The sequence below is a fragment of the Dermatophagoides pteronyssinus genome, unplaced genomic scaffold, assembly GCF_027571235.1.
Source record: "Dermatophagoides pteronyssinus isolate colony J.1.1.1.1 unplaced genomic scaffold, Derpt_VIB-CSIC_2022.12 sq0026, whole genome shotgun sequence".
Lineage (NCBI taxonomy): Eukaryota > Metazoa > Arthropoda > Arachnida > Sarcoptiformes > Pyroglyphidae > Dermatophagoides > Dermatophagoides pteronyssinus.
Genome location: NW_027461550.1, coordinates 454,617 through 466,834, shown reverse-complemented (window position 1 = coordinate 466,834; position 12,218 = coordinate 454,617). Strand labels below are relative to the sequence as shown.

General features: G+C 28.8%; 2 protein-coding genes across 5 annotated transcripts; both read right to left on the bottom strand.

Annotated features, from left to right (window-relative positions):
* Positions 1 to 7,522: 7,522 nt before the first annotated feature.
* LOC113792154 (protein N-lysine methyltransferase METTL21D-like) lies at positions 7,523 to 8,591 on the bottom strand. Its single transcript, XM_027342060.2, has 2 exons — positions 7,962 to 8,591; positions 7,523 to 7,908 (listed from the first exon to the last, which is right to left on the bottom strand). Exons 1-2 carry the CDS (start codon positions 8,589 to 8,591, stop codon positions 7,792 to 7,794), a joined length of 747 nt encoding a protein of 248 aa, XP_027197861.2. The 3' UTR covers positions 7,523 to 7,791.
* Strip (striatin interacting protein) lies at positions 8,591 to 12,118 on the bottom strand. 4 transcript variants are annotated; one of them, XM_075823352.1, is made up of 3 exons: positions 12,006 to 12,118; positions 9,563 to 11,950; positions 8,591 to 9,507 (listed from the first exon to the last, which is right to left on the bottom strand). In XM_075823352.1, exons 2-3 carry the CDS (start codon positions 11,890 to 11,892, stop codon positions 8,862 to 8,864), a joined length of 2,976 nt encoding a protein of 991 aa, XP_075679467.1. In that variant the 5' UTR covers positions 11,893 to 11,950; positions 12,006 to 12,118; the 3' UTR covers positions 8,591 to 8,861. The 4 variants fall into 4 exon arrangements, with proteins under 4 accessions (XP_075679467.1, XP_027197859.2, XP_075679468.1 ...); XM_027342058.2 differs by having other exon boundaries at positions 9,563 to 11,946; positions 12,006 to 12,117; XM_075823353.1 differs by having other exon boundaries at positions 8,591 to 9,157; positions 9,242 to 9,507; positions 9,563 to 12,057.
* Between the last annotated feature and the right edge of the window lie 100 nt (positions 12,119 to 12,218).

The following is a 12,218-nucleotide window of genomic DNA, read 5'->3' as shown; positions in this document are numbered from 1 at the left end:
TTTCCATACTATATGGCGATATACCACATACTATCCCTGCGGCTGCGGCATTTCTGGCTTTCGACTAACGAATAGATTTTTCATTGCCTTTGTTTGATGAGAGATTCCATGTCCATGAAAAAGTAGAAAATAAAACATTTCATCGATATATCATTGGAAAAATACATGTACATTGATGATAATGGTTGTGTATAAAATTTGGTTGGTTGAAATAAAAGAGCTGTTGTTTGGATACTATGAAGTTTTTTATGATAGTCATAATAATCATTATTGAAGGCGACAATGAGATTTTTCTGGTTCTTGATTTGCATTTGCGGCAAATAATTTTGAATTGAAAACCTTTTTCGTGTAATTAGCATTTTTTCAATGAGTTTTTTGACCAATGTTTCCGAAACATTTTATGTAAAACAACACTGTCAGACAGGTACATGTCAAAAGAACAGTATTCTATAACCAGAATCATATTGAATTTGTCATCATAAGAAACATATCAAATTTAACATCACCGAAATCCTGATAGTGTAGTTCCTTATTTGGGATTCAATCAGTATTTTAATGGATGATGTGATAATTTTTCAAATCATTCATTTATTCAATTAAATCAATTTATCACTTTATTATTTATTTCATCATATCGTTCACTTGGATACAAGATAATTGATTGAAGAAATAAAACAGCCGATATGTTTCAATTTAAATCGAATGATATCATCATTCATTAACAACATGGAAAACCTCAGCATTGATTAATAAACAAAATATCCATCTAAAAAAATTTTGATTAATAGGAAAACAAATCTTTGCTTGTTTTGAACTAAATTGATTCCTATGATCAATCACACTGAAAATCAAAACAAAATAAATGATAGAAAACAAATGATATTGAAAACAAATTTCGAGGAAGAAAATTTGATTCGATTTGAAACATTTAAAACCAATTAAGACTTGATCCAATGATTATCATAGCGATAAAAAAGACAACTGTTTTTCTTATCAATAAAAATTATCCTTCTAATCTTTTGGTTTGTCATGATTCGATTGGATGATTGATCTCGATCGATATATGTTTAAACATAACGATATAATTTGTACGAATAACTAATGTAAAACAAGAAAAGAATAGAAAGACAGAAGCTGATGTAATTGAACATCAAATTACATTACATATGTATTACCATTATATACGATGTTAAATTATGACGACATTTTACCAAACACTATTTTTAAAAAATAGTGACGTAGAGAAAATGAATGGGATTTTGTTTTACAGCGAATAATGATGAACACTATTATCATCAACATCGAATGATTTGCATAATCATGATACAATTACATCGACAAAACAAAACAATAATGATTATTTTCAAATTCGGATTCTCTAATTTACTTGATATTATAATTAATTCAAGAGCCACCTTAAACTATAGAAAAAATTTTATTTTTAGCTTTTCAACCAAAATTTTATGTTTGACAATTTTTCGAAAAAAAAAATTCTGAATGAAAAATGAAACTTCACAAGCAAAAAAAAATTCATTACATTCATAATATTCTAGATATGTTTTGATAAATTTACAAGATAAATATTTGGTTACAAAAAAAATGACAACAACAACAACAACAAAAACAAACGACACATTCCCTTACAAGTTGATCCGATTCTTTTCGTGATAGGATCACTATCGATGTTTTTGTTGAATTTCAGGGTTTGGTAATGAAATTTACAAAAAAAAATATGAAGGTCAAAAGAAATTGACTGTTGCCATGTCCATATTCCCACATACAATTAGGATTAGATTTGATCAACAACAAAAACAAAAATTCTATTGAAATTCTCAAAACAAAACAAATCGAAAACAATCTAATAGAGAAAAAAACATCCGATAATCAATTCAATAAATATTAACGCCAATAACAAACATACATAGAAATCCATGTATGTATGATCATCCTGATACTCGTTTTATGTTTTCAATGGTCAAACATAATGAACAAATGACATTGAAAGTGAAAATCCAAGAAATTAAATGTGGAATGAAATCGTACTGAATAACAATAACAACAACAACAAAAAACAAAAACATATTTATCAAATAAAAAATAATTTTATTACTGGAGCAGTTTACTGACTTTTACAACGAGATGATGTCTAAGGCTATTATTACAAATTATAAAAATTAGAAATATTTAAAGGCCAAATAATAGTTTATTATTTCGCAAACAAAAATCCTTCACTTCTAATGAGACTAGTAAGATAATCGGGATGATGATACAGAATAGATTGTCATTCATGTGGCAATATAGTAGGATAATGTTTTCTATGACAATAATTTTATTAGTTTTTTGTTGTTTTTCTAGCAGCATTCCTACGTAAAATGAGATTGCAATGATAGTTACAATAATTGTTTTTGATTTAATGAATGTAAAATGGATTACGTGACGTTAAACATCCACACACACACACAAACAAACAAGAATGTTTTTTCGGTAAAAGTCATTCGTAGAAAATAAAATAACCGCGGTCTATCAAAATTTACATACAAAAAAAATCATTTTTGACAGACAGATTTAGTATGGATGGATACGTATCATTTCCGTTGTTTATGACGGAAATGTTTTATGAATTATACAACTATATTTTTGACTGAGAAGTTCATCACCATTCATTGTCATTAACATTTAGAAAAAAAAATGAAAATTCAATTATGTTCTACTCCTACCTTTTTTAAAATGATTGTTTCATTTTTTTAAAAAAATGTACCTATACTTTTTTTTCATAAACCAGAACAAAAATCGGAAATGTATTTCGATCGACCAAGACCTTATAGTGAGTAGACATTCCAAGGCCATTTTTAATAAAAAAAGAAATAAGCATGGCTGATATTTTTATCCAATAATTCATAAAATAAAATCCTGTATATAAAAAATCGGTGAAAAGTTTTAAAGTTGACATATGCTATCTTGCTTCGATGAAATGTGGTTGTATAGCAGAAATTTTCCACAAAAAAAATTTCCAATCGCCAAAGAAAAAATAATTTTTTTTGTTGTAATTATTATCTTGATGTTTGAATTGTTTTTCTAGTTCGAAAAACAAAACAATTCAATTTCATAATTTAAACAGGTAATTTTCCAAAACCTTGTGCCTGTAATAAATATCAATATTGTATAATCAGTCTAATCCTATTCATTATATAAACATTACGATGGAGCTAAATATGTAAATAATATTCAAATAGAAAAGTGATCTTAATTGTTTTATCGATCAATGATCTATGATCATTGATTCACATTATCATACAAAATTATCGTTTAAAAGGGTGCATCGTACCATAGAATATAATATTATATAACCATAATGATTCAATTACTAGATTTAAACATAAAGCAGATACATATACACATTCGATTACTCATGTCATATCGATTGCTAATATCAATCAAATCTTTTTTTACGCATATATGCAGGAAAAACAAGAAAAAATGCTTGTCATTCGAATCCAAAAACAAAACAAAAACAAAAAAAAACAGAAAACAAACAACATAATAATATCGAGAAATATTATAATAACAATAAAAATAAAGTGCAATAAAAGGTCATCATCATATTTATCTTGTGTAAAAGGTGGTGATTATATTAGAAAAAACAAACACTATTATCGGATAAGACGAAATCATAATGATAATGATAAATATTTGTGAAATAAACTAAGATCTGTAATTGGTTAGCAACCATGATTAGTTGTTATTTTTTCTTTGACCATAATCAATGAAAATTTACCGAATTGAAAGTCAATTTTTTTCGGTTGCTATGTGTGACGCACTTCTATCTTATTTTTACACTTCTACCTGATTTATTCAATTTATCTTCATTATTATTGTCAGCATCACTCATCCATACAATCAACAACAAAAAACAGAAAAAGATGAAAATTGTCTAAGCAGCCACAATTACTATAATAGTTGCCATCAATTTCCAAGAAATTCTTAAAAATTTATATCTACAAACCATGTATAGTTGATTAGAGTGGTCTTTTATTATGGCCAAAAAAAAATCTTGATAATTAGTAAGCTTTTTTGTACCAAATCATCATTATGTACAGACATAAAATAATAGAGACAAAGGAAAAAAAATTACAATGAATAAAACCACTAAATTGTATCTGAACTATTTATTGGACTAATAAATTTACTCTCGTGTTGGACTTTGCAAGTGTACCAGAAAAAAAGATCAAAAAAAATCAAAAGCTATTTCTACTAATTCAAATAGTCAGTGTGTACGGAACAGACAAACAAAAGTGAACGTACTGTAAGGAAGAAAGAAAATTTGGATTTCCAGTTCAACTTTATTGATTGAAGAAATAAATAACTGATTTGTTTACTCTAACAACGTTTTTTATGATTTCATTGCCATTTGTAGTCGTATTCCGGTGGATTAAGAAAAAGAATTCGTATCGAGCTAGATAAGGTGTTGACTTGATTAATGACGCCCATCTATGATGTTGATGCCAATAAAGAAAAAATAGTTAAAAATAGAACACAATGTTTATGTAGAAAGAATTCCTTCTATCGTCTATGCGCGTTAATAAACAATGTCAAATATTTCCAAATTTTGAAAAAAATGTGGCTTAAGATAGAAATCAAACATTTTAAGGGTAGTTAAGAATTTTTTTCCATCAACAAAATGAATAAACAACTTCAAACTTAAACATTTCTATACGGCATCTGTCACCTTAACGATCATCATGTGATAATTTTAATTTTGTCCATGTATAACGCCACTAAATCAGTGAATATTGTTTACATGAGAATTAGATTTTTTTTTGTTCTAAATTTCAAATACCAGTAAAGTAAAATTGAATCAAAAAATCCCAAAGTTTTCAAGGTCCTTATTTACACAAACACAGACATGTTCGGTGCATCTGAACGAATCAGATAAATGGAAAAAAATTCAGAGCAAATTTTGGGAAAAACTCTTGAACTCGAAACATTAACATCATTTTGACATTTTTACAAATGATTGTTGTTGATATTTTCGTTTTTTTTTCTATTTGTTTTGATCAAATAATCAATGATAGGCTTCGTAATTGATGGTCTAATCACATTAAGGAAAACGAAAAAAAAACATATCTATCAAATCGAATCGAATGATGTGTTCAATAAAAATTGATGATTATGATGATGACAACCCAGAAAAAAGATTGTTTTCATATTTTTAGGCATATCGTCATTATCATCATTATCAATATGTTATTGACAATAATAAATATATCGACATAATCATAAGACCTGATGCAATGCAATTGGTATGATGTTGACATAAATTTTATAGTCAGAAATTATTTTTTTCACTTCTTCGCTCTGTTCTTAATTTTACTTGATACGTAATTGTTAATTTAGGTAAAAAATAATAATACAAGTCTCGTGTGTTTATTTGTTTTTTCTCAGCAGCATACAAAGATTATATCTTTACATTTATCTAACAAAACATCGAGGAAAAAAAATATAAGGATAATAAAATTTTCTGTGTTGATCTACCTAATGGATTGAAAATTGTATAGTTGAAGAATTTTCTATTTTTATCAAATCTCGTTTACAAATACGCCTTGAACTTGAATGAATAATCAACAATAGAAAATGTCAACAAATTAACAACCAAGAAAAAAATGTTGTTTTTATTCTATTTCAAGGTGAATTGAAAAATAATTTTAGTTTTTTCCATTGAAGCAATATGCATTAAAATTTTATTGCTTTTTTGAAATTTTTTTCTGCTGATCTTGACAAATTGAACCTGACATTTATTGATTGATTGATCTATATGGATCGATCAGCATTAATTTGTGTCCGTACATTTGAAGAAAGTGAAGAAATTTTTTTTTGATGACATATTAACAATATTAATTAATGTCGATAATTGATGTGAATATTATGCAATCAAATTGATTTGCGATAATATGGATGAAAAATTATTTTCCAAGTTTCAACTATCTATCTGTAAATGAATTTTTAATTATTATCAATGACGAATGATAACGAAAAAATAAAAATTGTTTGTCAATAACTTTTCTCTCCAATATCACCAGATTTTTTCATTTGTTTTTCTTTCCATATAAATAAAAATTTAATTTTTTGTTTTTGTTTACAAAGATTTGTTTTTGAAATTAAAAACTATATTATTCTTTTTCTTTTCCGCCTTTAGGCTGTTTTGATTTTTGTTGTTGCTATTATTAATTGTGCTCTATATAATTTTGTTTCATTCATTCAGAAAAAAAATCCTACACCATCATTATATACTTTTTTTCCAAGGAATTCGAGCATCATTCAAAGAAATACAATATTTCAAATAGTGGTAATTAATAAAAAAGAAACTTTGTTATCATTGTGCCCATTATCATCGCTGATGATTTGACTTAGTCCCAATCGTTTTTAATTGATTAGATAAAAATATGATGCAAAATAATAATTCTGAAATGAAAAAAAGACAAACTTTGAAGACAATTTTGTTTTTCTTTTTTTAGGAAAACATTTTTTTTCAAATAAACTTGAAATGGAATGTTTTGTTGTTGTTGTTGTTGGTTGTTTATAACAACACGATCATTAGATTCAGATATCAGTTATGTTTGAATTTCATAAAGTTTTTTTTATGATTTTCAAAACAATCTATCAAAGCAATAATAATCCTATTATATTGTATCCTAGGAATTAGAAAAAAAAATAACAAACAAATCAAATGTTTTATATAAACCTAAAATGCATTCGAAAAAAGAAAAAATTGGATCAAGGAAAGAATTGTTTGCCTGAAATAAGATAGGAAAAGATTCAATTCTATCAACATGTGATGTGATAAGTGAAAAATTTGGAAAGAAATAATTTATCATTACGAAAAAGTGAAATAGAAAAAAAACCATCAATCACGTGGTTCATTTGTTTGGATTACGGTTCGATACGAATAACAGTAGCCTACGTGATGAAATGAAAACCATATAGATGTAGATAGATCACATCGTTTTATATGATTTATATTCGATAAAAAAAATTTAGATTTTTTTGATCATAAATAGAAAAAAACTATGTATACAATTTGAACACATGTCATGAGTGAAGAAGAAAAAAACCAACCAAACACCAGATATTGATATATTTAGAAAAAAAATCGTTCACTGTAATATGACATTCAAAATGAGAAAAAAAGTTTCATCCTGGAATTCACAGTAGAAAGATACATTCCATGTGAAACAAGATGTTCGAATTCACATGATGATGATGAAATTATCGAATGCAAATAAAGTTTATGCTAAGAAAAAAAAATCATATCATATCAATTCGATATTTAATAAGATGTTTCAATTCAATCATACAAACATACACAAACTCACATGATTAAAACACAATCAAATCAATGTTATTTTTTCTGTCTACAATACTGCATTAAAATGATGTTGAATCTTTTTTACAAGACAATGGCAAATGTGTACAAACAAAATTCATGTCAAACAAAATGATAGTTCAAGTACGAAAAAAAATCAAATAAAATGAAACTTAGATGTATCTTTATTTTTTGTTGATATTGAAACTTGATGAATGAAATCACAGAAGCCAAGTTATCATAACAGATGAGTAATTAATCATGTGATTGAAGCGAAATAATTGAAATAATAGAACATAATGGAAATACGGGTAATAAAAACTTGTGGTTTCCAAATGACTGGGCCAAACAATTGTCATTTTTTTGAAATGGAAACAATCCAAGCCGGGTATCAATAGAAATACCATGAAACTATTAACTGCTATCGTATTTCAACATTCAGTAGCATATGTAATTCTTAATAAATGCAAATCATTCGATCGATAATCAGGATGTAGCTGTTCATTGGTTATGGTTTCGCATTTTAAGTGCTTGAATTGATTCAATTTCTATTGAGTAAAAAATATCATTATAAGTAGTCGTAATGGTCATCAATACTTACTTGGAAAAAATCATTGCAAATTTGCATTTTTTCATGACGATCCTCATAAGAGATCAGAATTCGTAGACGAGTGTGACTTTGTCGGCTGATCAATGTTTCGAATGTCCACTTGATAAATTGAACAAGGGCTATCATTCCTTGTTCATAATAAAGACAATCCGATATGAGAATATAATCAATTTCATCAAGTGTTTTCCAGCGCAAAAATTCCCATTGAAATTCTGATCGGTCGAACCAATCGAATGATTTAACTAGAACATTTTCTTCATCTTTAAATAATGATGAATTTCCAACCATGTTTAATTTAATCAAAGGAATGCCAGCCTGAAGATCAGTCAACATGACTGATGCACCCATCGCAGCACACCATATTCCAACGAAGCCGGTACCTGAACCAAGTTCAATTACGTTCAGATTTACCATTGATTGTCCATGACAATGACAATCATATTCGAGATATTTGGCCAATAATATTGCGGCATCCCAAACAACACCTGATTCATCAGAATCATATTTTTGTATAATAGTTACAGAAGGATTTTCGTCATCGGATTCCGTAATATCATAATTAACAGCTAATTCTGGATGATCAAAATAAACCTGACGGCTGAAATAATTATTATCAAACATTCGTGATTCAAAGTTTTTTATTACATACAGAAAAAAAAAATTAGAAAAACAAAGAAATAAAATTCGAATGCAAGCAGACTTCGCAATGAATCGAACGAAAATAAAATAAATGTGTAAAAAACATTACATTGAAAAATGTGTCGCCATCTACTGTTGGCGGAAAATCGACAATTGATTTGAACATTTTTGCAATTAGAAAAAATTAAAAAAGAAAAACAGATGCCAGCCGAGCCGGAAATTAGGTAAAAAGTTGGTGAAGCTTTAATTGAATCATTCATTCGTTTTGGCTGCAGTTACTAAAATCTCCGATGATTGTTTTTGCGGCCGTACGGTACTAATATCTGATTTATCAGTAATAAAATCCAGAAAATTTTTATCAATCGATGCACCACTTGGATCATCCAATAATTCATCCCAATTAATTTCGTATCGAAATACTTCACGTTCAAGCCATATTTCATAATTCTTTTTGAATTCTTTGCTCAATCGTATTTCTTTGCTTAGCACTGAAAGTAAATTATTGTCCACTGGTTGTAAAAGATCAGCTTCGGCAATCGATAAAAGCGCTGGATTAATGGATTGTTGTTGTGCATTAGTTACTTGATTTTCCGTTGTCGTTATGTTTGAATCGAAAAAATTATTAGCCATACCTGTAGCCGATGGACTTGTTACTGATCCGTTTAATCCATTAGATATATAATCATTCAATCTAACGCCACCGTTAAAATGACCAGACGTTGGTTGGGAAAATGAAGTTTGTTGTTGTGATGCTATTACTAAATTTATATTATTTGGATATGGTTTTTCATAGCGACGATGATGGAAACGATTAATATTTGCTTGCAGAAAAAATTCTTCCGTTTGTACATAGATGGACTTGGTATCCACATCATTGGCGAACGCCCAATCATCATTTCTAAAAAAATACAAAAAATAAATTTAAAAGAAACAACGGAAAATAAACAACTTACAATCGATGTCTAACTTTGGCATAAATATCTGACATTGTTTTCATGTTCGATTTACGCCATTGTCTTCCTAAAAATTTAGCCTGTATTTTTAACAATTTTAATACATAAAGCTGAAACATTGAATGTCGTACACGTAATGCTCGTTTTAATGGTTGTGATGATTTAAATAAGACCAACATTATAATACGACAATTTTTCCATTTAGTCAATTTATTCAGTATTCGAAGAAGATTTATCGATGAAAACATATTACGCCAACTATATGGTTGCGTTTCGGACAACAATTCAATCGTATCGGATGTAAGCTCTGGCTGTTCACCAATCACACAAGCTGGAAAATCCAATACTGGTATATTATTTTTTGATTGTACAAATTCTGTCATTTCTTGTGATAAAAATTTGATTATTAAAGGTATACAATTGGCAAACATCAATTGTTGACATATGTATTCGAATTGATAGATGTGATTAATTTTGTAATGCTTCAACATTAAAATCATTATACCAGAAATGGCTTTGATTATTATTTCTAGATGTCTATTCACATCGATTTTCATTTTTATTGATTGTGTTGTATTGATTGGTGGTTCTGGTGGAATTATATCGGCCAATACAATATGGGTATCATTTTTTGATTTCAAGTTTGATACTGAACCGAGTAATAATTTCAACAATGCAATTAGATATTGTGGTAGATTTGGCAACATTGTTCGATATAGCTGTTCAGCATATGAATTACATGATTCATCATCTAATTCTTTCATTGTTAATGGATAACGAGCAATTTCATCTTCACGTTTAATTTGCATTTCACTTAACGATATGTATAAATGCTTTCGTAATACTTCAATACTTTCAAGAATTGGTGATGGCAAACCAGCTGTTGTCGTATAATCATCCGGAAGATTATATTTCAGGAATTTTTGCCTTACTTGATTAAAAAATTGTTCAATATCTTTTTGCCGCACTTTTGTTTGCCAAGGAAGACCTTTTGAAATCATTAAAGCTGCACGTAGATTATTCAATTCTGTACGCCGATCATTATTATGTAAGCCATCAGGTACAGGACTAGATGATCGAGGTGAACCGCCATTCTGTGTTGATGGTCTTGGTGTTGCTGGTGAATCATAAATCGGGTCTTTCTGATCAGAATTTCCGTTTGCATCGTTAGAATTACCATCATTATCATTGGGAGGTTCAAAAGCATCATCATTAAGAATGTCATCTTCACCATTTGCATTAGATTCATCCCCATTGAAATTTGTAGATGCTGTATATGATTCATCACCAAATGAACTTTGTTTCACAACTGTTTGTCTTTTGAATGGACGATTCATCTTGCGTTGATTTTGCGAATCAACCATTTCACTAGCAGTAGGTGGCGGTGATGTTGGAAACATTCGTCGGGTAACTTCTAACGTATCATCCGGCACAGGTTTAAGACCAGCACGCTTACGGTAATGATTTTTCAATTGAAGCAACTCATCATGTCCACCCAATGTTAATAGCAAAACTTTCCAAAGTAACAATAATGTTTTCTTCGTCTGAAAATTTGGCGGTCCTTGACCGTTACAATGTTTAACAATGATATCTAATAATGATATTGGCAGAATTTCACCACAAATCGGCTGCATCAATTCTTCTTTAAATTGTTCACGCAATTTTCTATGGTAATCGGTATCACTTTCACTGCATTCGATGGACATTTCCTGAACAAATAAATAGACAATATTGAATAATAATCGTAAAGCAACGTTTGCATGGCAAGCTGTATTTGTCGTCAAAGTAATTGTGGTTACTGGTTGCGATGATTCATTTAATTTCATAGAATGTTCAATTTCATAATAAATCAATTGGATAAACATCGGAAAAAGACCATAATCATAAAGATGAAATATATTTTTTCTTGCATATTTAGGCTGCTCATCAATGATCAGACAATCGCCAAAATTTCCTTGACATAAATACAGTAAGCCACGAATAGCGCGAATTCTATTGGTACGATCAGTAAATTCAATACCTTCTGCCATTCTTTCGATAGCACGATGTTTTTGATCTTCAGACATATGGGTCCATTTTAATGGATAACCATAATCTTCCATTAACTCTTCAAATGCGAATCGATTTGGTAAAAAATCAACATCTTCACCATAGCTATAAAGTTCGGCAATTTCATTCAAATGTTGATCAGTATCCGTATAGACAAATTCAATGTTAGAGGAATGATTTTGTCCGGGTATAGATGAGCCAAACAGCGGTACATTATTAACAATACGATCATTTATGACGGACATTGATGAGCCATGAAAATTTTCATTATTGTCAGCCATTTTTTACAATTATCACAAATTATGTTAGAATTGAAAATTATTTAGTTTGCAGATCTAACTATCGAAATTGAAAAAAAATCAAAACATGACCACAAATTTGCACCATCGGTTACCTTGAGCAATTCACATTATATTGGTCGTAATCGGTGGTTTTTTTTTTGGTTTTGTTGATTAAATATTTTATTTAAAATTTTTTTCATACAATAACAAAAAAGGAGTGATGTGACCAAGAACAAATGACAATCGATGACTATTTAGACCGAATCGGTCTTGTCATGTGGTCCATGTTGTTTGCATGTAAAATGAAGTCTTGATAGGCATATATG

What these genes read in the sequence shown, in the direction of transcription:
- LOC113792154 (XM_027342060.2), bottom strand. Translation starts at nt 8,591, where the DNA reads ATGTTTGATAATAATTATTTCAGCCGTCAGGTTTATTTTGATCATCCA. An exon ending in TTTGCAATGATTTTTTCCAA is followed by an intron (nt 7,909 to 7,961) that starts GTAAGTATTGAT and finishes TTTACTCAATAG; the next exon opens with AAATTGAATCAATTCAAGCA.
- Strip (XM_075823352.1), bottom strand. Translation starts at nt 11,892, where the DNA reads ATGGCTGACAATAATGAAAATTTTCATGGCTCATCAATGTCCGTCATA. An exon ending in GCCAAAGTTAGACATCGATT is followed by an intron (nt 9,508 to 9,562) that starts GTAAGTTGTTTA and finishes GTATTTTTTTAG; the next exon opens with AAATGATGATTGGGCGTTCG.